The sequence below is a fragment of the Oncorhynchus nerka genome, linkage group LG8 (assembly GCF_034236695.1).
Source record: "Oncorhynchus nerka isolate Pitt River linkage group LG8, Oner_Uvic_2.0, whole genome shotgun sequence".
NCBI lineage: Eukaryota > Metazoa > Chordata > Actinopteri > Salmoniformes > Salmonidae > Oncorhynchus > Oncorhynchus nerka.
Window position 1 is genome coordinate 45,925,650 of NC_088403.1, and position 27,154 is coordinate 45,952,803.

Here is a 27,154-nt window from a genome sequence, read left to right on the forward strand (position 1 = left end):
AAAGAAACAGTAGAAATTATTTGCTGGTGGTATGTGTATTTTTCATTCACTGGTACTGCATGTGTGCTTTCCATTTACAGATGGCAACTGAGGCATGATGTGAATAAAATATTGTATTATTTCCACTTTGAAGTAGTATTTTTTTTTACACAGCTGAAGCATAGCAGGTATTAGAGTGAAGTGACCCCCACACAAAAAGAGACAAGTATTCAGAGCATCGGGACAATAATGCACCAAGAATTCCACGATAAGAGCATCAATGCAGAACCACATTCTTCTCACTCTTTGCTTTTCTGGTTGCAACATTGAATGTGAATTGAGAGAAATTCATGGATGGGTTATTTCTCACATCCAGCACAAGTAGAATATCCGTGTACATTCTTACTGCCACAGAAGGGTCTTTGCCATTGGCTTTACTACCCTTAACCTAGTGTTTCTTGATCCTGGTCTTGGTGATCCAAATGTAATTGTTTTCCCTAGCACTGCACAGCAGTTTCAAGTCATAAACTCATCACCAAGCTTGGATTATTTCAATCAGGAGTGTGCTGCTATGGCAAAAACAGAAATGCACACCCCTTTGGGTCTCCAAAACCCAAAGATTAAGGTCAAGCCTTAACCCAAGCCACTCACATTTTAGTTACTATTATTATTAAAGGCAAAGGTTCCACATATACATTAAATATGTGGACTAGCTGGGGGTACACAAGGAGAGGTTTGGGAAACACTGTGGTACAGTATCCCAAAACTAGTCATCCGTTTTCCCAACTTTCAGATGTTCTCCTGGCAGATGATCAGTTTTGATTCTCTGATATGGGAGTTCCTCTTCTCTCTGTTTTGCTGGAGCCTCCGGAGTACAGGGGTGCTGCCACTCTCTCCTGCCCAGGGAAGTGCTCCTGCTGCTGGACTGCCCGGCTGGGGGCCTGGGGGAAAGACATGGTATATAAGCAATTTTTTATCTAAAAAATAAAATAAAATCTAAAATATTGTAGGTAAGTGAAAAACATCACTAAGGCTGCGTTTAGAAAGGCAGCCCAATTTAGTTTGTTTTTCTTTTGATCGATCACATCTTTTTTAACATCAGATCTTTTTCAGATTTGATCCGATTGGTCAAATGACCAAGTAGTGAAAATAAAAATCTGAATTGGACTGCTTGTCTAAACGTTGCCTGGGTAGGCTAATGATGTGTCCTCCTGGTCCCTCGTTTGTTATCATCTACATCAATCTTTCTCTTTAACCAACTTTGACCTAAAACCATTTCAAGCCATCCACGTCCAGGCCAGTCCATCTTTTAATGTAGCAAGATGGCGTAGCAGTCAGACGTCTTGTCGTGTCGTGTCCCTTGTATATATCGTTTTATATATATATATATTGTTGTTGTTTTTACATATTTTCCTTCTCATATCTTTTAAAACATTTTGCTAAACCTCAACATCTAAATACTCTCCTGCAACCAGCCTCACCCAATGTAGCAATGTATTTATATTTACTTCAGATCCGGAACCCCTCAACTGAAGCTAGCCAGCTAACTACCAGCTATCAGTCAGCAAACCATTGCTAGCGGTCATCAGCTAACCGGTCATCAGCTAACCTTTAGCTCGGAAAGCTCTCGCCAGTTCGAACAACGCGACTCTAACCAGAGCATAACGGACCTATTATTTTTATTTTTATTATTTTTATCCCCGGATTCCCACTGCAAATGGAACATTCTCATCTGGATCTTCACAACTAGCTAACCGCAACCCCGGATGATTACTCCTGGCTAGCGTTTCCATCCACTTAGCTTGAAGCTAGCCCGGCCAGAGCTCCTGTGCTACCACCGAAGCATACTCCTGGGCTACAATATCCGGACCCACGACCGGTCTATCAATGTCACCGCATGAAGAGGCATAAACAGACTTAACCCCATCGCGACGTCCCCAAAAGCCTTTCTAGCCCTTGCTATCTGCTTGCTTGCTAATTCGGCCTGCTAACTGCTAGCTTGTTTAGCCCCGGTCTGCTAACTGCTAGCTTGTTTAGCCCCGGCCTACTAACTGTTAGCTTGTTAGCACAGGCCTGCTAACTGTCTGAATCGCCGCGTCCCCAGCCAGCCCAACCACTCACTGGACCCATATTTACTTTCAATCTCTTTTCGATTTTTTATTCGATTATACCTCCCGGTAAGCTGCCTCACCCAATGTGATACGGAATCGCTATTATTTTTAATTTTTAGAACACATTCAAGAACCTCCAGAAGCTAACCAGCTAACTAGCTACAAGCTATTTAGTCATTGTTAGCCACTGCTAGCGGCTTTTACCTTCTGCACAGCCAGACAGTTTTTTAAAACCTGGATAATACTCGCCAGTCCAGCTTCCCTGCCCCATCCACCGCTGCCCCCTGGACACTGATCACTTGGCTACATAGCTGATGCATGCTGGACTGTCCATTAATCACGGTACTCCATTCTGCTTGTTTATGTTTTATCTGTCGGCCCCAGCCGCACTCAGGCTCTGTGTGTAGTTAATCCGACCCTCCCTGCCTAGTCAACGCCATTTTACCTGCTGTTGTTGTGCTAGCTGATTAGCTGTTGTTGTCTCACCTACTGTTTTAGCTAGCTCTCCCAATTCAACACCTGTGATTACTGTATGCCTCACTGTATGTCTCTCTCAAATGTCAATATGCCTTGTATACTGTTGTTCAGGTTAGTTATCATTGTTTTAGTTTACAATGGAGCCCCTAGTTCCACTCTTCATACCCCCTTTGTCCCACCTCCCAGACATGCGGTGACCCCACCCATTACAACCAGCATGTCCAGAGATACAACCTCTCTCATCATCACCCAGTGCCTGGGCTTACCTCCGCTGTACCCGCACCCCACCATACCCCTGTCTGCGCATTATGCCCTGAATATATTCTACCATGCCCAGAAATCTGCTCCTTTTATTCTTTGTCCCCAACGCTCTAGGCGACCAGTTTTTATAGCCTTTAGCCGCACCCTCATACTACTCCTCCTCTGTTCCGCGGGTGATGTGGAGGTAAACCCAGGCCCTGCATGTCCCCAGGCACCCTCATTTGTTGACTTCTGTGATCGAAAAAGCCTTGGTTTCATGCATGTCAACATCAGAAGCCTCCTCCCTAAGTTTGTTTTACTCACTGCTTTAGCACACTCTGCTAACCCTGATGTCCTTGCCGTGTCTGAATCCTGGCTCAGGAAGGCCACCAAAAATTCTGAGATTTCTATACCCAACTATAACATTTTCCGTCAAGATAGAACTGCCAAAGGGGGAGGAGTTGCAGTCTACTGCAGAGATAGCCTGCAAAGTAATGTCATACTTTCCAGGTCCATACCCAAACAGTTCGAACTACTAATCTTAAAAATGACTCTCTCCAGAAATAAGTCTCTCACTGTTGCCGCCTGCTACCGACCCCCCTCAGTTCCCAGCTGTGCCCTGGACACCATTTGTGAATTGATCGCCCCCCATCTAGCTTCAGAGTTTGTTCTGTTAGGTGACCTAAACTGGGATATGCTTAACACCCCGGCAGTCCTACAATCTAAGATAGATGCCCTCAATCTCACACAAATCATCAAGGAACCCACCAGGTACAACCCTAAATCTGTAAACAAGGGCACCCTCAGCGATCACTGCCTCATTGCCTGTATCCGCCACGGAGCCGCAGTCAAACGACCACCCCTCATCACTGTCAAACGCTCCCTAAAACACTTCTGTGAGCAGGCCTTTCTAATCGACCTGGCCCGGGTATCCTGGAAGGACGTTGACCTCATCCCGTCAGTTGAGGATGCCTGGTCATTCTTTAAAAGTAACTTCCTCACCATTTTAGATAAGCATGCTCCGTTCAAAAAATGTAGAACTAAGAACAGATATAGCCCTTGGTTCACTCCAGACCTGACTGCCCTCGACCAGCACAAAAACATCCTGTGGCGGACTGCAATAGCATCGAATAGTCCCCGCGATATGCAACTGTTCAGGGAAGTCAGGAACCAATACACACAGTCAGTCAGGAAAGCAAAGGCCAGCTTCTTCAGGCAGAAATTTGCATCCTGTAGCTCCAACTCCAAAAAGTTCTGGGACACTGTGAAGTCCATAGAGAACAAGAGCACCTCCTCCCAGCTGCCCACTGCACTGAGGCTAGGTAACACGGTCACCACCGATAAATCCATGATTATCGAAAACTTCAACAAGCATTTCTCAACGGCTGGCCATGCCTTCCGCCTGGCTACTCCAACCTCGGCCAACAGCTCCGCCCCCCCCCCCCCCGCAGCTACTCGCCCAAGCCTCTCCAGGTTCTCCTTTACCCAAATCCAGATAGCAGATGTTCTGAAAGAGCTGTAAAACCTGGACCCGTACAAATCAGCTGGGCTTGACAATCTGGACCCTCTATTTCTGAAACTATCTGCCGCCATTGTCGCAACCCCTATTACCAGCCTGTTCAACCTCTCTTTCATATCGTCTGACATCCCCAAGGATTGTAAAGCTGCCGCAGTCATCCCCCTCTTCAAAGGGGGAGACACCCTGGACCCAAACTATTACAGACCTATATCCATCCTGCCCTGCCTATCTAAGGTCTTCGAAAACCAAGTCAACAAACAGGTCACTGACCATCTCGAATCACACCGTACCTTCTCCACTGTGCAATCTGGTTTCCGAGCCGGTCACGGGTGCACCTCAGCCACGCTCAAGGTACTAAATGATATCATAACGGCCATCGATAAAAGACAGTACTGTGCAGCAGTCTTCATCGACCTTGCCAAGGCTTTCGACTCTGTCAATCACCATATTCTTATCGGCAGACTCAGTAGCCTCGGTTTTTCTGATGACTGCCTTGCCTGGTTCACCAACTACTTTGCAGACAGATTTCAGTGTGTCAAATCGGAGGGCATGCTGTCCGGTCCTCTGGCAGTCTCTATGGGGGTGCCACAGGGTTCAATTCTTGGGCCGACTCTTTTCTCTGTATATATCAATGATGTTGCTCTTGCTGCGGGCGATTCCGTGATCCACCTCTATGCAGACGATACCATTCTATATACTTCCGGCCCGTCCTTGGACACTGTGCTATCTAACCTCCAAACGAGCTTCAATGCCATACAACACTCCTTCCGTGGCCTCCAACTGCTCTTAAACGCTAGTAAAACCAAATGCATGCTTTTCAACCGTTCGCTGCCTGCACCCGCACGCCTGACTAGTATCACCACCCTGGATGGTTCCGACCTTGAATATGTGGACATCTATAAGTACCTAGGTGTCTGGCTAGACTGTAAACTCTCCTTCCAGACTCATATCAAACATCTCCAATCGAAAATCAAATCTAGAGTCGGCTTTCTATTCCGCAACAAAGCCTCCTTCACTCACGCCGCCAAACTTACCCTAGTAAAACTGACTATCCTACCGATCCTCGACTTCGGCGACGTCATCTACAAAATAGCTTCCAACACTCTACTCAGCAAACTGGATGCAGTTTATCACAGTGCCATCCGTATTGTCACTAAAGCACCTTATGCCACCCACCACTGCGACCTGTATGCTCTAGTCGGCTCCAGGTCATCTACAAGTCCATGCTAGGTATGCTCCGCCTTATCTCAGTTCACTGGTCACGATGGCAACACCCACCCGTAGCACGCGCTCCAGCAGGTGTATCTCACTGATCATCCCTAAAGCCAACACCTCATTTGGCCGCCTTTCGTTCCAGTTCTCTGCTGCCTGTGACTGGAAAGAATTGCAAAAATCGCTGAAGTTGGAGACTTTTTTCTCCCTCACCAACTTCAAACATCTGCTATCTGAGCAGCTAACCGATTGCTGCAGCTGTACATAGTCTATCGGTAAATAGCCCACCCAATTTTACCTACCTCATCCCCATACTGTTTTTATTTATTTACTTTTCTGCTCTTTTGCACACCAATATCTCTGCCTGTACATGACCATCTGATCATTTATCACTCCAGTGTTAATCTGCAAAATTGTAATTATTTGCCTACCTCATGCCTTTTGCACAAAATGTATATAGACTCTCTTTTTTTCTACCGTGTTATTGACTTGTTAATTGTTTACTCCATGTGTAACTCTGTGTTGTCTGTTCACACTGCTATGCTTTATCTTGGCCAGGTCGCAGTTGCAAATGAGAACTTGTTCTCAACTAGCCTACCTGGTTAAATAAAGGTGAAATCAAATCAAATAAATAAATCAAATGTAGTACCAATTTAATGCCCGTGGACAAAACAATAACCAGAAAGGACACTGCAACCCTTAAAAACCCAAACTGACTGACTGTCCCCCAATTCCTAAAACAAAGGATGGAGATGCTACTGCACCTTGTATTTTGCTAGGGGTTATGGCAGTGGAGGGGGCGGAGCTGAGGGTGTCCTGTCCATCCGCCATGGCCCGTCTCCTTCTCTGTAGCACCATCTGTAGCTCTGCCTCCCCCACGTTTCGGCTGAACCTATTCCGTGACCATGCCCTCCTGTGGCCTTGGTGCTTTATGGTATTCTAGTAGAGGTAGTACAGTAGACAATCAGGATAGGTGAGGAGGAGGTTAAACCAATCAGGTCAAAGAAAAGAAGAATTCAAAAGTACAGTAAACCAATCAGGGTACATTATTAATCCCGTCGACCTATTAGACTCACTTCTCTTGTAGAATTGAAAATCCTTAATTTTTTGATTTTTTGTTGTTGTTGTCGACATTCTTATTTAACCTTTATTTAACTAGGCAAGTCAGTTAAGAACAAATTCTTATTTACAATGACGGCCTACACCGGCCAAGCTTGGAAGACACTGGGCCAATTGTGCGCTGCTCTATGGGACTCCCAATTCTTAACTGATCCCATCTTACCAGCATTCCTTTCAGCTCCAGCACGGCTGACTTTCTCTTCTCAATCCTCTGGTCCTGTGATTGAAAGATTCATTTATTAAAAGCATTTTAATATTAAATAAATCAATAGTCTTTTATAACAATTATTATAATGAGAAAGGTATCAAAAGTGCTCACCCTCCAGGCACAGTCATCTTCTGATCCGACCTGAAATAGGAGACAAAATGTCAGATGTCTCACCACTGCAATTGTAGATAGCATGATTGATTGGTTGATTGATGATTGATTGATTGATTTATACATGCACTATCTAGCCCTACCTGTGGTCTCTGAGTGGGTCTCAGGACAATGCCTTTCTTTATCCTCTCCATCATCGCATCCACCGCTCGGGTCTTCATGTCCAAAGTAGGATCTGGCTCTGTTGGAGAAAGGGACACAACACAATGAATAGGCTACTTGAGCTGTGCTGTGTTGAACAATAGAACCAGGGTCTTAATTTCCCTCCTAAACCTGCCTTGAGTATCAAATCAAAATCAAATAAAATGTTATTGGTCACATGTGCCGAATACAACAGGTGTAGACTTTACAGTGAATTGCTTACACAGCAGTGCAGAGTTAAAAAGTAAGACAAATATTTGCTAAATAAAAAAGGAAATGGTAACACAATAAAAACAATAAGGAGGCTGTATGCAAGTAGTACCAGTACTGAGTCAATATGCAGGGGTACGAGGTAGTTGAGGTAATACAGCATGTACATGTGGGGAGAGGTAAAAGTGACTTGGCAATCAGGATATATTATAAACAGAGTAGCAGCCAAGTATGTGAAGTTGTGAAAGTTTGTCTATATGTGAGTGTGTGTGTGTGTGTGTGGCGTCAATATGCATGTGGGTGTTCTGTGTGTTTGAGCATATGTAGTGTGTGTGTTGGAGTGTCAGTGTAGTATGTGTGAGTGGGTGCGTAGAGTCAGTGCAAGAGTCAGTGCAAAACAATTAAGATAAAGAAATGTGGCGCAGCGGTCTACTGCACTGCATCGCAATGTTGTGGTGTCCCAACAGCCTTGGGTTCGATCCCAGGCTGTGTCACAACTGGCCGTGACCGGGAGTCCCATAGGGTGGGGCACAATTGGCCCACCGTAGTCCGAGTTGGAGGGTTTAGCTGGGGGGGACTTTACTTCACTTAACTCATCGCGCTCTAGCAACTCCTTGTGGCGGGCCGGGTGCCTGCAGGCTGACTGCGGTCGTCAGATGAACGGTGTATCCTCTGACACATTGGTGCAGCTGGCTTCCGGGTTAAGTGAGCGGGTGTTAAGAAGCGCTGCTTAACGGGTCATGTTTCGGAGGACGCATGACTCAAGCTTCGCCTCTCCCAAGCCTGTTTTTGGAGTTTGAGCGATGAGACAAGACTGTAATCACGAAATTGGGGAGAAAAAAAGGGGGTAAAAATGAAAACATTACAGAGGGGGTCAATGTAAATTGTGCGGGTAGCAATTTGATTAACTGTTCAGCATTCTTATGGCTTGGGTGTAGAATCTGTTCTGGTGCCTTTTGGTCACAGACTTGGCACTCCGGTACCACTTGCTGTGTGGTAGCAGAAAGAACTCTCATTGGTTGCTGGAGTCCTTGACCATTTTTTTTACCATCCTTTGGTATAGAGGTCCTGGAAGGCAGAGAGTTTGGCCCCAGTGATGTACTGGGCCGACGCACTACCCTCTGTAGCGCCTTGCAGTCAGGTGCCGAGCAGTTGCCATACCAAGCAGTGATGCAACCAGTCAAGATGCTCTCAATGGTGCAGCTGAATAACTTTTTGAGGATCTGAGGGCCCATGACACATATTTTCAGCCTCCTGAGGAAGAAGAGGCATTATTGTGCCCTCATCACAAATGTGTTGGTGTGTTTGGTCCATGATAGCTCCTTAGTGATGTGGACACCGAGGAACTTGAAGCTCTCGACCCACTCTACAGCCCCATCGATGTGAATGGGGCGTGTTCGGCCCTCCGTTTCCTGCAGTCCACGATAAGCTCCTTTGTCTTGCCCACATTGATAGAGAGGTTGTTGCCCTGGCACCACACTGCCAGGTCTCTGACCTCCTCCTTATAGGCTGTCTTATTGTCGTCAGTGATCAGGCCTACCACCGTTGTGTTGTCGGCAAACTTGATGGTGTTGGAGTCGTGCACGGCCACGCAGTCGTGGGTGAACAGAGAGTACAGGAGGGGACTGAGCACACACCCCTGTGGGGTCCCCGTGTTGAGGGTCAGCATGGCGAATGTGTTGTTGCCTACCTTCACCACCTGGGGTCGGCCTGTCAGGAAGGATCCAGTTGCAGAGGGAGGTGTTCAGTGCCAGGGTCCTTAGCTTAGTGATGAGCTTGGTGGGTACTATGGTGTTGAATGCTGCACTGTAGTCAACGAACAGCATTCTCACGTAGGTGTTCCTTTTGTTCAGGTGGGAAAAGGCAGTGTGGAGTACAATAGAGATTGCGTCATCTGTGCATCTGTTGGGACATTATGCAAATTGGAGTGGGTCCAGAGTTTCTGGGATGATGGTATTGATGTGAGTCATGTCCAGCCTTTCAAAGCATTTCGTGGCTACAGATGTGAGTGCTATGGGGCAGTAATTATTTAGACAGTTTACCTTGGTGTTCTTAGGCACAGGAACAATGGTGGTTTGCTTGAAACATGTTATTACAGACTGGATTAGAGAGAGGTTGAAAATATCAGTGAAGACACTAGCTGGTCAGCACATTCTCTGTGTATGGGTCTTGGTTATATATCTGGCCCTGCGACCTTGTGAGTGTGATCCCTGCACAGCCGCATAGAGGTTCTAGATAATGTTTCTAACCTCTCTGGATTACAACCAAACAATGATCAGTGTACCATATTACGTATTGGATCGCATAAAAATACAACTTTTACATTATTGTGTCGTTTTTTTTACCAATAAAATGGTCTGACGGTGAAGTGGACAGACTCGGTATTCTGATCCCTAAAAAAATAAAGGAACTTACTACAACCAATTTTAACAGAAAGTTGGCAAAAAATAGATAAGATCTTGCAACCATGGAAAGGTAAATACCTGTCTATTTGTGGAGAAATTACCCTGATTAATTCTTTAGGCATATCCCAGTTTACCTATTTACTTATGGCCCTGCCATTTAAGCAAAACATATTTCACTTTATTTGGAACAGACAATAGTTATTTATATAGTGAATATGAGTTTGGGGGGAGCTAAATTTATTAATTATGAAAGCACTAAACCTCTCACTAAAAACATCAGTCATACATATCCAAGCTGTATCACAACTGGCTGTAATTGGGAGTCCCATAGGGCGGCGCACAATTGGCCCAGCGTTGTCCTGGTTCGGCCGGTGTTGGCCGTCATTGTAAATAAGAATTTGTTCTTAACTGACTTGCCAAGTTAAATAAATGTTCAAAATAAATAAATAATTTAAAATACAAAAATTATACTTAAACCTGAACTGGTTCTCCAGTAGAGGAGTAAGCATTGCTCACCCCTTGTTCAAAAATGTCCTACTTTACATTTATCCAGAAAATCTTTGTAATGATATTATGAATAGGAAAGGTAGAGTTATGTCACATGTGCAGTTAACAAACATATATTAAAATGTTTGCTCTATCCAAAATTACAACCAACTGATTGCAGCATTACCGCAAAAATTAGGAGGCAAGTGGACGGGGGAGAAGGTAGGGAACTTGTTTGTCTGCCCTTTATTAAAGACCCAAATTTGCCCCAATTTTTTATGTATCTAAAAACATATGCCAGTTTTACTTGCAGACCAAAATGTTGACAGCGGTGCCATACAGGTTACAAAATAGTTGGGAAGAGATTTTCAACCGTGCACATGGTTTATGAACTAATACGCAAAACAACGCTTGATTAAAAATGTAGTTTTTAATTTTAAATGATTATACAAAATTCTTGCCACAAACAGAATGTTATGGGGCATACAAACAACTTAGCTCTGCAAATGTTGCTATGAAGAGACAGAATCAGTAGATATCTGGTCACAGGTTCAGGAATGGCTGAAAAATCTAATCATTTACCTAAAATCACCCAACAAATAGCATTCAACAATATAATCATATTTTTAGTAAAAACATGTATCTTTAACTTACAATCTGTAGATACTATGTGTTTACACGGGTTTGAAATTGATGTGAAACAGAAAAATATGGAAATCTAAAGAGGCCGGTTTACGGAGATAGGTGGGATGGACTGTGAGTAGCTGAGTGGTGCGTTTTAAAAGCTCATGTTCTATAATAGTTAGGACTGAAAAAAACAATGTATCATGAATAAGTACTATCTATCTAGATGCAATGTACAGTATATAGAAATATCAAATTACTTTATCCTTGCTATGTAATGTCATGACTGTCCTGTGAGGATCAGAATGGGTTGAGGTCAGACTGACGAGATTGTGACAGTAACCAGCCCTCTCTCTCTCCCACAGAGGGGAAATGGGGAGCTGCTGGATCGTCAACCGTTCACACACGGTCGTAAATTACAAGAGAGGGAGACTCTCTCGCTTGTTCTTTAGTATTAACCAAAGGAATGTCTTTGTTCACAGACAGTTTTGCCCACCCAAAACTCTAACATCCAAAAAGTGATAATGGAACAATATTTCTAACATAACAATGTGGGAAAATGGTCAGTGGGGAACTATGGAAAACAGATGTCATATTGTTTTACATTTTGTAATGTTATTACATTTTCATCCAATATGTTGTGAACACATATGAAAGTGATGAAGGTATTTGTGTTAATAAGATAGGAATGTGATTTTAGTTTTCTAATGAGATAATAGTTTGATATTCTTTGCACATTAAGTAGCCACGCCCCGAGTGCGGTCAGAGAGCTTGTCAGAATGACGGAATGCCCCTTTTTAATAAGAGTGCATAAAGGCTTGAAAGAGAATCAACCTTTAGACCAGGAAACTTGAGGTGGAGAGCTACACGTTTGGAATGGTTGACTCTTTGAACCTCAACACGAGGTGAAGAAATGAACTCACCTTCCTTTGGACCAGAGAGACGAAGAGTTGCAGCTCATGTCCATCGTGGTCCGAATCCTGAATACCAACACGAGGAGGAAGAGTCGAGAAGCTCACCTCAGACAATCACTGGTACAGCTGATTAGCTGTCTTAAGGCAAATATTGAGAAAAGCTAATCTAAGTGAGACTATCCTACTACGTTCATCACCAATAGGAACCGTCGACATGGCTGGTTATCGTCCAGAGTGAACAACAGTAGAAAACGGGAAAGGGGAGGAGAGATCCCTTTTGGACAATCAGAGCCATATAGCTGGAACAACTTTCAGAGAAGGTTTGGTTCCGACCGAGATAAACGACGAACAAAGGCATTTCACACGTAAATACATTCATGATTTCTTATTCCAAACGGGCGGTGGTTCGTGTGCAAGATATATGATTAATGTCCTTGACTGTACAATAAGTGTCCTTTTTCTCTCTCTCCCCCCTCTCCATCTATGTTGTAACAAGCTGTCATATCTTGTCAGTCCACTAGGGACCTTTGTCTCATGTAAGTGTGTGTGTGTGTATTCTGTGTTATTATTTAGTTAGCTAGTAAATAAATGATTAAAGCAATTTGTGTAGTACTGAATAATGTGCAAGTCTGGGGTTTTTGCAGATCCAAGAAGGTGACGATCGTTCAGAACGAGTATTTGATAAGAGGTAATGATTAATAAGATGGCTGTTTATTAACATTATAGGTAAAGACCTTATAGAGTTTAATTTGGAAGATGGTAACTCTCTAAACAACTTCTTCCGTGGTGCCCCAAATCTTAATGACTTAATTGTTACATGGTTAATTTAATGGGGTAACAATTAAACATAGTTAGTGGATTAAATAAATAACAGTCATCAGATTAATGAATGTAAAGTCACGACAGTAACTACTGCAACTACAAAAAAACAAGTGCCATGTATGTAAAATGTGTGTAGAATGTACATGTAACAACAAAAGAAAAAGCTATATTAACAAAGTTTATTTTTGTCCTCCGAAGAGGGTGGAAATGCGTAATAATAACATGGTAAGAACACTCACTATTCTTATCAATGTTGTTGGCTGACTCCTTCCTCTTGTTGCGAAGGACGACTAAGGGACTGAAGAGGGGAAGAAGAGAAAGTGTTGCAGAAGTTGTTTATTTAATCAAATTAACTAAATTATTTAATCAAATGTACCTATGGGTATTACCATCACCTTGCTTTGTAACAAAGGTCAACAAGTTTTCATTTTCAATGTAAGTTCAAGTTGTTTGAAATAGGATACCTCTACCAGCTAATATCGTGGTTATGTATTTATAGTATATAGAATACCTACTCAACAGCAGTACTGGAGGACGGTGGGGGCAGGGGTGGTGGAGGAGGAGGAAGTGCAGGGGTTGAGTTGTCCTTCTCTGAAACCAGGTCTTTCTCTGCGTCTTTCAGCCTATCCTCAAGCTGTTTCACTAAAACGAAGAGAAAGTACCACCAACCACAAGTGTGTCATATTTGAATACGGTAAAATAGCATTTGTTTGAATATTGAAAATGGGGCAAAGAGAAATTCAACTTCAGACGGTTATAGTGTTGTTTTTTTGTAATTAAATATTTGAATTGTGCATCAGTGTCCTATGCTCACTGTGACCAAACTTCATCTGTAAATGTACCTTCCCCCTGAAGCTGGGTGACAGTGTTCTGAGCCTCCCTGAGCTGGGTGTCCATGGTCCTCCTCTCCTCCTCACTGCTCTCCAGTTGGCCTCTGACACATTGCAGCTCAGACAGAAAACTCTCTTCCAGAGCACACTCGGTCGGTTCCACCTTTGATAGTCATGTACAGCGACATGTATTAGACTTACTGACTATTTTTGAGGTTTTGTTGTACTTTTACCCCTTTTTCTCCGCAATTGGTAGTTACAGTTTTGTCCCATCGCTGCAACTCCCCTACGGACTCGGGAGAGGTGAAAGTATGGTGGAAATTACAAGATTATGTTATAATGCTGTTATTGCATCAAATGGTTGTTTTATGCAACAGAATAAGCGGTTGTTAGAACGCTCATCTATGCGTGTTCTACTGAGGATGGGCCTCTGGAAGATTTACAATGTCTTTGGGGATACCGCATTCCAGAGCATGAGTTAATGTTTCTGTTCTATACGGTACCAGGGAGAGATGGCTCCAGTATGGAGTTGGGGGGCCAGACACTGGTCTCTACACAATGAGTTCTTGTGTTTTTACAGCAGAGACTGTCTGCTGTGAATTATAATTATCTTTCATACAAATCTAAACCTTGTGACCCATTCCATACATCTGTTGCGTGTCATATAGACGGAGGAGGATGGACATTGCTATAAAATGCTGTGGCTCAAACCATCTCTTTGAGTTCTCATTGATCACCTCCAGGGGTGATTACCAACCAGCTTCATTACTGCAGTAATTAAATAATGAAGTTTGATTGTTTTGAAGAAATCTTAAATGATTTGATTACAATAATTCCACCACAAAGGTCAAGAGCCATGCGTCCTCTGAAACACGACTCTGCCAAGCCGCACTGCTCGATTAACTTGGAAGCCAGCCGCACCAATTTGTCAGAGGAAACACTGTTTAGCTGGCAACTGAGGTCAGCTTGTAGGCGCCTGGCCCACCATAAGGAGTCGCTAGAGCGCAATGGCACAAGGAAATCCCACCCCTAACCCAGACAATGCTGGGCCAATAGTGCGCCACCTCATGGGTCTCCCAGTCACAGCCGGCTAGGATAGAACCCGAGTCTGTAGTGACACCTCAAGCACTTTGATGCAGTGCCTTAGACCGCTGTGCCACTCGGGAGACCTAGACCTATACATTTAAATGTAACCTCTTCAGATCCATTGCTCAGGTATTATACGCCAACAAATACACTGTAGTTTTTTTTTTTACCCCCTTGTTGTGATTACAATCTTGTCTCATTGCTGCAACCTCTCAACAGGCTTGGGAGAGGCAAAGGTCGAGTCATGCGTCCCCCGAAACATGGCTTAACCCGGAAGTCAGCCACATCAATGTGTCAGAGGAAACACCGTTCAACTGATGACTGAAGTCAGCCTGCGGGCGCAAGGAGTCGCTAGAGCGCAATGAGCCAAGTAAAGCCCCCCCCCCGGCCAAACCCAGATGACTCTGGGCCAATTGTGCGCTGCCTTATGGGACTCACGGTCACGCCCGGTTGTGATCGAACCCCAGGCTGTAGTGACAATGCAACACTGCAATGCAGTGCCTTAGACCACTGTGCCACTCAGGAGGCCTAATATACTGTAGTTTAAAAAAGACTCGAACATTGTCACTCACTCACTCACTCACTCACTCACTCACTCACTCACTCACTCACTCACTCACACATACACTCTCACTCACACACACACTCTCACACACACACACACACAATCTACCTGGTTTCGGTAGTAGCGTTGTATCTCCTGTAGGGTACTGCTGATGTGGGCCACCTGTTCCAGAGCATGTTGGAGCTGGAGACTGGTCTCTGAACTCTGCTGCAGCACCATGCTCTGTCTCTGGGTCTCCTTCTGCTTCACCAACACCTGCCAGTCAGTCAATCAATCCATCAATCATGAATCAATCATTCATTTGCTTTTTCATATTTTGTTTTAGATGTGCAAGAGTTATGACCAGCATACAGTCATCAGGTATGACTAGTGGAAAGGGGTGGTATGAAGTCAAATTAAATGAATATGGAATCCCATACAGAATGATGCCAAATTCCCTTCCAGCAGCATAGATAAAGCTGTAATGTGAAGCTGTAAATGGTCAAATGATAGTGAAACTAGGTTTAACAAAACCGTTACAGTCAGAGACAGTGAGTTTAGGAACTGAAAGTCCGTGAGTCACTTTCACTTTTGGCTCCCACGAGGTCGAACACAGTGAAGGTGTCGCGACAGCAGTCATCTGTGTGTTTGACTACACATCATCATTACAGTTAACAAAACAACCAGTCCCATATTTACTCCCAATTACCCTGGTGTAAGCCCTCTAAAGTCCCTATAGCACAAGGCTACTTTCACACAGCTAGGGACCAAGTAGGGAGTGCTGTTTGACAAGGGAAAGGGGCTGCTGGTTTCCACACAATATGCACGCACGCATGCACAGACACACACACACACACACATGCTTAGCTAAGTTATTTCCTATTTGAGGCCCACATCATTATTATGCAGCACGACACATGCGGAGAGAGAAGACCTATGAATGGGGAGTGTGTTTTCAAAACATGTGAAAGTAGACAAATAGAGGCTTCAGACACACACACACACACCATCAAACAAATAATGCTTCGCATTGCATTAAGAGTAAAGTGGGCTGAGTTGTGTGGTTGTCTCAGAACAGTAGGGGTCCTTTTCACAGGTAAGGATCCCTGCGAGGCGTCCCATTATGTGCCTGTCTGGCAAATAGCGAACAGCGTGCACAAAGGCGACAATTGCCAGCATTCAATGTAAAGTGTCAAGCTAAAGGCGGGGTTGTGTTTAAAGCTATAGTCCCCGTTCTCAAACTGCCGCCGTGATGGATGCTCATTATAAAGCGAGGGGGCTCTAAGAGGGGAGACTACTTTTGTTGTCCTCCTAGACGCCCGTAAAAAAATAGAAGGAAAAGATAGCCACCTTTGTTTACAACAGGGCCAGCTGGGGAAACGTGAGCTGTGTGTGTGTGTGTATATGTGTGTTTACAAAGTGACCAGCCTGCCTGTGTCCCTCCCTTCTCCACACCTCTTTGTATTTGTTTGGCTAATTTGTCCTCTTTAATGAATACAGAATGAATGGGTGTATCTACCCCACCCCCCTCCGCGCGCCCCACAATATGCCCCCTGTCTGAATGAGGAAGTGAGTGTCTGAATGAGGAAGTGAGGAAGTAGCCCTGCCCTCCCTCTGTCCAATGCTCCTCCATTCACTAGGACTGCCCCCGGGGCCCTGGTTGAGGCCACTGCTGCTCCTTGTCTTCCTATGGCATGCCACCTATAGGAGTGTGAGATGGGTGCACACTCGCAGGCACACACACACACACACACACTGAGAAAACAAAAACACATACGCATGTACACAAAACGCACATAAATGAAATACACAAACGGAAACATACGCATGTACACAAAACGCACAGAAATGAAATACACAAACGGAAACACATACGCATGTACACAAAACGCACAGAAATGAAATACACAAACCGAAACACAGGGTTGTGTACCTGGTGAGCGAAGACCTCGGCGTGCTGTCTGAGACCCTGTTCCAGGTCCAGTTTCTGACTGATCTCTGTGAACTCCTCTGTCACTAGCTGGGATACTATGGACCCACATACACATAAAACATTGAATGTGACTTTGGTATGAGGTGAATGGAGCGTAATATCATGAGGAACACTGGTATGTGTCTGAGTGGGGTCTCACCTCTCTTCATCTTATTCATGTTCTTGTTCTGCTTGGCCAGTTTCTTCAGTATGGCCTCTTTCTCCCCAATCTCTAGGGCCAACTGAGTGGCACATGTAGAAGAGTGGGAAACAATAAATACTTATAAAGTTTTACTTAGTACACACACACACACACACACGGCTATCTACCTGTTCTTCGAGCTGGCTCTGCTCTCTCTTCAGTGAATCGACCTGCTCACACAACTGCATCTTCTCCCCCAGCAGCTGTTCCACTGAGGCCTGCAGCTCTGACCATGATGGAGTGAGAGAGAGGGTGGGTGGGGGAGAGAGAGGAGGAGAAGGAGAGAGAAAGTGAAATGTGAGAGAGGAAGATAAGCAGGTATCTTATATCTCTTTACATTTTCTTGGTCGGTCGGGTAAAAGTACAAAAAACAATCCTCTCAAATCTCAATTCTATTGCCTTGTCATACTGGAATCTCTCATTCATGTTCATACATTATACAGTATGTGTTCGGGATGGTAGTTGTTGTGTATGGTGGATCTCAGAATGTCTCTATACCTCTGATCTGTGCCTGTCCTTGCAGCACAGCCTCCTCACCGCTGTCCCCATCGGGGTTGGGGTCGACCCCCTGGTCAGACTCCAGGTCAAAGGTCATGGTGGCCATGTATTCAGGAAGCTTAGGGAGGAGTGGCAGCAGAGCTTGGCTCCTCCTCTTCAGAACCTTGTTCTCTTTTGTCACCTTTGTGTTCAAGGAGAAAGATATCTGTTAAGAGCAGTGTTATTTATTCCACAGGGCGTGCAGGCTTTTGTTCCCACCTAGTAGTGATTCAACTTATGAACTAATCATTGAGCCCTTAATCATTAGCTGACTTGTCTGTGTTAGTACTGGGCTGGCACAAAACGTGCACACCCAAGTGGGACACTGATTGGTTCAGTGGATGACATCACTGAGACATTCTTTGGAGTTCCAACGCTGTCGCATGACGAACTACAGTAACCACAATACACCCCACCTTGACAGCGAGGGCCTCTGCACTCTCCCTGCAGGAGCGTTCAATCTGGAACTGCATCTCTAGAACATCCATCTCCTTCAACAGCTGAGAGGATACTGAGGAGAGAGGGGGAGAGAGACAATGGGAGTGTGGAGAGAGAGAGAGAGACAATGGGAGTGTGGAGAGAGAGAGAGAGAGAGAGAGAGAGAGAAAGCTGGTATTAGGCTGCTGGATGAATAGACTCCTACAATGTGTGCGCATTTATTCTCATTACGGAAGCTTCATTGGAAAGCTGAGCTCCCACCATGTAATCAAGGATGTTGACTGGTGCAGCTCACCTTCCTGCATCTCAGACAGCTTCTGACTGGCCTCATCCCTCTGCTTTTCCAGAATCTCACACTACAGGACAGATCAAACAAACAGACACATGAACAGAGAAATCAGTCACATCTTACTTACTTTTTATTGCATAAGAAAGTAAATAAACAACGTGCTTGGAGTTATTAGTATAAGATCTTGAGGGGGGCGGCATCACAGATGCTATTGAAGATACCTGAATATCTCCTTCATCTTCAGAGGAGCAACTGCTTTCTCCACTCGAAGCTGAGAAAATTGAGAAAAAGTTATTCCAGAACAGAAACAAAATGTTCAGTTATTACAGCTCTGAATCATGAATAAGTGGTCAATAAATGAGGAAGAACGACATTCGAAACCAAATGAGTCAGGTTTTCACTACAGATGTTGGATCTTAATTTGAGCCAGTTTGCTACAGCAGTAAAAATAATTCTGCAGCAACAGGAAATGTGAATTATTATGTGGATTAAAATGAATGGACATTTTAGTATGGCATGATGCAGTTTTCATATGGGAAAATCAAGTCTGAAATTTCAACGTGGGAAATTACAAACGTCAGAAGCCTCTTTAAACCTCAAATACACTACAAGTTTAACATCTCCATCAATAATGGGTAGGCTTTGTCGTCATCAAGCAAAGCTTTACACGAGGTTAGGGATATCAGAAATATTTCCATAATTCACATGAAATATCAGATAGTCACTTAAGTATTTGTCTAAATAAGTCCATGACACCTTTCTCACTTCCACATTCATTTACCCTCAAATGCAGACCTAATTTCAAACAACAAACGCTGTAAGTAAGGTATGGAATTTGGACCAGTTGATATACCAGTTTAATAATACCCCTGAATCGTTGACAGTCTCACCTGCAGCAGTGCTGTTTTCCCCTTGGAACGACATGATTACCCAGCTAGCCTCCGGTTCTTTCGCCTCTGGTTCTATTGCCTGTGGTTCTATAGTCTTTGGTTCTATAGCATATGGCTCTATAGCCTCTGGTTTTAGCCTAAGGTTCTATAGTCTCTGGTTCTATAGCCTCTGGTTCTGTAGCCTCTGGTTCTACAGCCTCTGGTTCTATAGCCTCTGGTTCTATAGCTTATGGCTCTATAGCCACTGGTTCTAGCCTCTGGTTCTCTGACTCCCTGACAACAGTCTCCTTGTTCTGTTCTGACTCAGGATCTTACTTCGCCTTTGACCAGCACACACATTCCCACAAACACACACACCCCCAGTGTGTAGGAAAGGGAACCGAAAGTCTTGACTTGAAGTGATACAAGACGGGGAGTTGTTCACACATACTCATACCAGTAGTGAAAAAAATACAATTGTGCATATTTTAGTAATTTAGCACAGGGTTTCCCAAACTCCGTCCAGGGGCCCCCCTCCTGAATGTAAGTTTTTGTTTTTTTCCCTAGCGCTTCGCAACTGATTCAAATAACCAACTCATCATCAAGTTTTGATTATTTGAATCACCTTTGTAGTGTTAGGGCAAAAACCAGACCAAGAAACCTTTATTTAGCAGACACTCTTATCCAAAGCGACTTAAAGTGGTGAGTGCATCCATTTCCCCCCCCTCTTCTGGGTCCCCATGAGGGTCAACCCCACAACCTCGGTGTTGCACAACCAACTGAGCCACACAGGTCCACATTTTAAGGTTAGGACCACTACATTGAATTCTTCCATCCTAACATTGTCATCGATGACATCTCTGCATGTCCTTAAAAGATCACCTTCTTCCACTAAACACCTGAAGTATCCCCAGCCTCAGTAAGAAATTGTGCACTCCAGTTGACATCTCTAACGGGGACACTGTCTTTGTAAATCTACAGTAAAATCAAAGTGTGTTTGTCAGGATAAACAATTCCTGGCATCTTCATATTACAGTAGAGGAACATATTGTGTGCGAACCAAATGGCACCTTATTCCCTATGTAGTGCACTACTTTTGAACTTGACCCATTGGGCTTTGGTCAAAAGTAGTCCACTAGATATGGGATAGGGTGCTATTTGGGACACAACCCTTGACCTCTGTTTGCAGTCTTAACAGAGATCTGCCATTAAAAACTTTTTAAAATCATCCTGGAAATGACATGACATAGATTGGGAAGAAGAACCCTCAACAATTATTCACACACACACACACACACACACACACACCAATTACTCAGACTATTCTCCCCCATGTTATTTATTCATAATCCCTAGAGTGGATATTGTTGTTTTTAGCAGCACACAACTTCACAGGGACCAGGCCTATATCTGGTAAGGGCAGAGACCTCAGTTCCAGCCCTGATGTTCGGATTAATAATAAAACAACGTGTAATAAATACCAGCATTGTGAAGGGAAAGACTGAATTCAGCAACAATCAACCCAAAAAGAACAGTACTGACTGTCATACTTTTCAGCAGTTAGAATGATTTTCCAGTACTGATAGACTGACCCATGGCGCTACTTTAAAACTGGTTGGATGGTCTCATTCGTCATCCTGAGAGATTGGGTGTGGTGGGACGCTGCAGCACTTAGCCTATGTTCTCTCCGGAAGAGTTTTTATTGTGAGGTTTTTGTGAGAATGGATTGCAAGCGGCTTGGGTAGCGTAGCTACATTGCAACCAAACGTCATTGTGAACGTCATTACTTTGCAAACAGACCCACAATAACCATGGCACAAATATAACACAAAACTAGAGGGAGTGGGACACACCAATAGGCTACCGTTGAAAAAAACAATATGACTATCTATGAAACAACTCGTGCTTTTGATTTATCAAACATGCGTTTACCTCATCTCTTACACTATAAACCATTGTGAACGTGCCAAAATGTTTGTTTTTTTGACACATAGGTTTCTAGATCAATAACAAACATTTATGGTTTTGATAAATGTGATTTTGATCACGATGCCCCCCCTAGGCTTGTAGATCTGTCTGTCACCGTGGATACGTGGCCCCCAGGCTTGTAGATCTGTCTGTCACCGTGGATACGTGACACTTTGTTACATCAATTACAGAAGGGTGATAAAGGTGAAATTGTCACATAATATCATGGCTGTCTGTTGGCATTAGCAGGGGACATTATCCCAGGGAAAGACTTGTGGAGCACTACTGGGGCATAAACAAATATGTGGAACAAATAGGTGGAGAAGCGTAGTGAGGTGTAGGCCTGACCTTAGTTGATCTGCTAGTTATTAAAAACTGTTATATGATGGTTTTCCTGAATCACTAATGAGTTGGTAACATTTAACATAAAGAAAGGCTAGCACAGTTGAATCCACCGTTCTTTTTCGCTCCTATTTGTACGTTTTGTAATCGTTGTAAAGACTGATTCCATTAGAGCATTACCTATCTTTTATCAAAGCAAACCATTGTGACACATTCGATTCATTATTTTAAAGCCATAACCATCATGGAATTCATTGAATAAAATGTTGTCGCTTTGGATGGATCACAAGGTATCCACATCGGGGGAAATTGTGAGGAAAATATTTAGATAAAATATGTTCAGAATTATTTCAGAACTATTCATGGTTCTACACCTTTGTGGTTGATAAAAGGCATGCCATTATAACAATTGTTAGAGGTTGTCCATGGCCAATTTCTAGAAGTTCCATAAAATTGTTTAATTTTACAATTAGGCTGTTCGACCAACTCATCTAATATTTTTGCATACGAAATAAGACTATTTACATTGATTGCTGCAAAATAAATATACATGTTGTTGATGTTTTCAGATGTTTTTTGTTAGTTGTATAACTATTTAGTTATACATCTCTGTTTATTGAAACATGAAGAATATAAATATATGAAATACTTTTTTACATCAATATGTTCAAATAAACGATTTATGAGATGAATAACTATACAAAAATTTATTCAGACAGTGCAACGATCGTCTTCGGGAGAAAGAGAGGAGGACCAAAGCGCAGCGTGGTAAGTGTTCATGATGATTTTTAATAGAAACGAACTGAACACTGAAATACAAAACAATAAACGATGTGAACTAAACGAAAACCGAAACAGTATCGTGTGGCCAACACACTCACACGGAAACAAACACCTACCAACCAAAAGTGAAACCCAGGCTACCTAAGTATGATTCTCAATCAGAGACAACTAACGACACCTGCCTCTGATTGAGAACCATACTAGGCCGAACACAAAAACCAACATAGAAAAACAAACATAGACTGCCCACCCCAACTCACGCCCTGACCATACTAAAACAAAGAATAAAATAACAGAACTATGGTCAGAACGTGACAGCCTGGTGAAGATATTGGCCTACACCAATTATTGCAATAGTTATTGCACAAGACAAAATATGAATTAAATATAATTCTGAACTTGATTGACTTCTCATCTTTATGTTGATTATGTAACACGAATAAATGTTGCGCAATGAAACGAATAGAGGTTAAGAAATACGAGAAATTAGCTTTATCATTCTCTTTTCTCAGAATTTGCGCAAAAGTAATTGTCAGAAGTGGGATTCGAACCCACGCCTCCAGAGGAGACTGCGACCTGAACGCAGCGCCTTAGACCGCTCGGCCATCCTGACATACCTACCTTTTCAAAATATTGCAAAGATGATTGCTTTTGATCAGCACGTGTTTTAACACACTGGGTTTGTTCATCCTTTTGAGAGTTTGAACATTGGCATTATATCATCAAAACATATATTAGCGACTGTCTCTGCTAGAAATGTTTACGTTGGGAATCAACACTGGGGTCTATCTGGCGATTTCAGAACCGACTTCAATGGAATGAGATATGGTACTACTGGACTAGACTAAAAACGTGCTACGATGGATAATTATTTAGTTAATAATATAAATGAACCCATTTTCATGTTCTATTTTTATTATAGGCCAACATTTTCTATTTTTAATAACAGGCCTACCTTGTCTTGTTTTTGACTTCACCATTTGGATGCTATATGGACTCAACATCAGGGGTGAGAAGTTGCATTGTTGGAGAAATTAACTTGTGAACTGTTTGTTTATTATCTCCATCATGTCTTGTCTGGGCCAGCTAGCCTTAAAGGGATAAAGGGAAAACAACTTATTTGTTATCCTAAAATCTTTCCATTACTCAATCATCTGGGATCCTAACCCGGCCCTGCCCATAGATTTACCCCTAATATCAACGTGGTGTTATACATGTCTATTTACAAGCACAGATGTGATGCATCTTATGCCCAAGAGTGAGAGAGACAGAGAGAGAGAGTACGAGAGATATAGATGGAGGGATGAACAGGGGGTGGGAGATGGCAGAAGGCAAGAGGGAGAGAGAGGGATATAGATGAAGAGAAAGAAAGAGAGAAAGAGAGAGAGAGAGAAAGAGAGAGCGAGATGGGGATAGAGGGTTATAGAGGTAGAGTGAGAGAGAGAGAGGGATATAGAGAAATAAAAATATAGAGAGAGAGGGAAATAGAGGAAGAGTGTGTGAGAGACAGAGAGAGAGAGAGAGAGACAGAGAGACAGAGGGATGGGGCCAGTACGGTGCAGCCACAGAGGCAGCAGAATCTGTGTGTTGATAGTCTGTGGTGATAATACAGAACTCACTGGGTGTAGGGGATAACGATCTGATACCTTGTGCCGATTGAGGACACACACACTCCACCCAGCATCTGGCGTGTGTGTGTGTGTGTGTGTGTGTGATTACAAGTTGTTGTTTATTGCTTTGTATGGAGGCAGCAGGCTATGGATGGACTAGGGCACAAGGCGAGCATCTGGTGGTGCCAACTGCAGCTGGCTGGCTTATCATAGTCATGATACTAGGACTAATACCCCAGATAGCTACGGGTTCGTTTGGGATGAGTACATCAATGTACAGTATACAATGCATTCGGAAAGTATTCAGACCCCTTCCCCTTTTCCACATTTTGTTACGTTACGTTTTTTCATCAATCTTTTTGCAAAAGATAAAAACAGAAATACCTTATTTACATAAATATTCAGACCCTTTGCTATGAGACTCAAAATTGAGCTCAGGTGCAACCTGCTTCTATTGATCATCCTTGAGATGTTTCTATAACATGATTGGAGTTCACCTGTGGTAAATTCAATTAATTGGACATGATTTGGAAAGGCACACACCTATCTATTTAAGGTCCCACAGTTGACAGTGCATGTCAGCGCAAAAACCTAGCCATGAGGTTGAAGGAATTGTCCATAGAGCTCCGAGACAGGATTGTGCCGAGGCACAGATCTGGGGAAGGGTACCAAAACATTTCTGCAGCATTAAAGATCCCCAATAACACAGTGGCTTTCATCATTCTTAAATGGAAGAAGTTTTGAACCACCAAGACACTTCCTAGAGCTGGCCAACCGGCCAAACTGAGTAATCAGGGGAGAAGAACCTTGGTCAGGGAAGTGACCAAGAACCCGATGTTCACTCTGACAGAGCTCCAGAGTTCCTCTGTGGAGATGAGAGAACCTTCTAAAAGGACAACCATTTCTGCAGCATTCCAAAAGGCACATGACAACCCGCTTGGAGTTTGCCAAAAGGCACCTAAAGGACACTCAGACCATGAGAAACAAGATTCTCTGGTCTGATGAAAACAAGATTGAACATTTTGGCTTGAATGCCAAGCATCATGTCTGGAGGAAACCTGGCACCATCACTAAGGTGAAGCATGGTGGTGGCAGCATCATGCTGTGGGAATGTTATTCAGTGGCAGGGACTGGGAGACTAGTCAGGATTGAGGGAAAGATGAACGGAGCAAAGGACAGAGAGATCCTTGATGAAAACCTGCTCCAGAGCACTCAGGACCTCCGGCTAGAGCGAAGGTTCACCTTCCAACAGGACAACGACCCTAAGCACACATCCAAGAACGCAGGAGTGGCTTCATGGCAAGTCTCTGAATGTTCTTGAGTGGCCCAGCCAGAGCCTGAACTTGAACCCGATCGAACATCTCTGGAGAGACCTGAAAATAGCTCTGGAGCAATGTCCAACCTGACAGAGCTTGAGAGGATCTGCAGAAAAGAATGGGAAAACTCCCCAAATACAGGTGTGCAAGGCTTGTCGCGTAATACCCAAGAAGACTCGAGGCTGTAATCGCTGCCAAAGTGATTCAGCTGAGTAAAGGGTCTGAATACTTATGTTAATGTGATATTTCCTTTTTTTGGAGGGGGGGGTAGATTGATGAGGGGGGTCTGAACGTAACAAAATGTTGAATAAGTCAAGGCGTCTGAATACTTCCCGAATGCACTGTAATACGTAGCACTCACTCACTTTCTGTCAGTTAGTTTATATATTATATTTATATATTATTTGTCTGTTGACAAGTAATCATTAACACATACACACACACATGTGGACATGAATGAACACACAAACACACACACAGTCACACACAAATACACACACTTCACTTCACCTGCCATGCCTTGCCCTGATCCGCCCTGCCTCTCTCAACAGTGATGACAGTGTGATAGGATTATCCAGATTTTGGCAGGACCACAGCTGCAGATGACTGAGAAGCTACCCTGCAGAAGTCACCCAAAGGTCAGACAGGACACAAGACAACTGGCAGGGGTAAGGAGAGGAGGAGGGGGGAGAGTGGCTTGGAGGAGGAGAGGAGGGGATGGCTCAGTTAGAGCTAAAGATAGAGCATGGATGAGCAAGGATGAGAAGAAGTGAATGGGAGGATGATACGATATAACATTGTTTATGCCTGATGGTACTGGGAAGTACAGTAGAGAGCGCGGGAGGGAGAGAGGGAGATAGGAAAGAAAAGGAGGGGAGAAAGGGAAGAGAAAAAAGGGGGGAGAGAGCGAAAGGGAGGGAGGGAGAGAGGAAAGAGAAAGAGAGAGAAAGGGAGGGAGAGAGCAAAAGACGATAGTAGAGGGAAGAGAAAGAGAGTGATAGAGAGAGCGAGAGCGAGAGGGAGGGAGGGAGATAGAGAGAGAGAGAGAGCGAGAGGGAGAGAGAGAGAGAGAGAGAGAGAGAGAGAGAAGAGAGAGATTGATAGAGAGAAAAAAAACGTAGCCTTGCTATTGAGAAGAAGAAGACAGGCTATGAGAAGACAATGCCCACAAAATGAGGTGGAAACTGAGCTGCACTTCCTAACCTCCTGACAAATGTATGACCCTATTAGAGACACATATTTCCCTCAGATTACACAGACCCACAAAGAAAGAAAGAATGAGAAAAAAAACTAATCCAATTTGATGGACTTTTTTTTAACCTTTATTTAACCAAGTAGGCCAGTTGAGAACAATTGTCATTTCCAACTGCGACCTGGCCAAGATAAAGCAAAGCAATGGGCCAAAAACAACAACACAGAGTTACACATGGGATAAACAAACGTACAGTCAATAACGCAATGGAAAAATCAATGTACAGTGTGTGCAAATGTAGAAAGGCAATAAATAGGCCATAGTGACGAAATAATTACTATTTAGCATTAACACTGGAGTGATAGATGTGTAGATGATGTGCGAGTTTTTTAATGTTTTTTTTTAACCTTTATTTAACCAAGTAGGCCAGTTGAGAACAATTGTCATTTCCAACTGCGACCTGGCCAAGATAAAGCAAAGCAATGGGCCAAAAACAACAACACAGAGTTACACATGGGATAAACAAACGTACAGTCAA

At 43.5% G+C, this 27,154-nt stretch overlaps 1 protein-coding gene and 1 non-coding gene across 2 annotated transcripts; both read right to left on the minus strand.

Moving 5' to 3' along the window:
• Positions 1-98: 98 nt before the first annotated feature.
• On the minus strand, positions 99-19,741 carry LOC115133416 (shootin-1-like). The gene is made up of 17 exons (XM_029666624.2): positions 19,427-19,741; positions 18,758-18,807; positions 18,543-18,603; positions 18,226-18,320; positions 17,771-17,951; positions 17,401-17,498; positions 17,231-17,312; positions 17,032-17,126; positions 15,228-15,374; positions 13,481-13,631; positions 13,154-13,280; positions 12,878-12,936; positions 7,120-7,217; positions 6,977-7,006; positions 6,821-6,874; positions 6,303-6,477; positions 99-920 (listed from the first exon to the last, which is right to left on the minus strand). Exons 1-17 carry the CDS (start codon positions 19,458-19,460, stop codon positions 769-771), a joined length of 1,689 nt encoding a protein of 562 aa, XP_029522484.1. The 5' UTR covers positions 19,461-19,741; the 3' UTR covers positions 99-768.
• A 3,287-nt stretch (positions 19,742-23,028) lies between these two features.
• trnal-cag (transfer RNA leucine (anticodon CAG)) lies at positions 23,029-23,111 on the minus strand. Its single transcript has one exon. It is a non-coding gene; the product is annotated as a tRNA-Leu (tRNA).
• Positions 23,112-27,154: the final 4,043 nt, after the last annotated feature.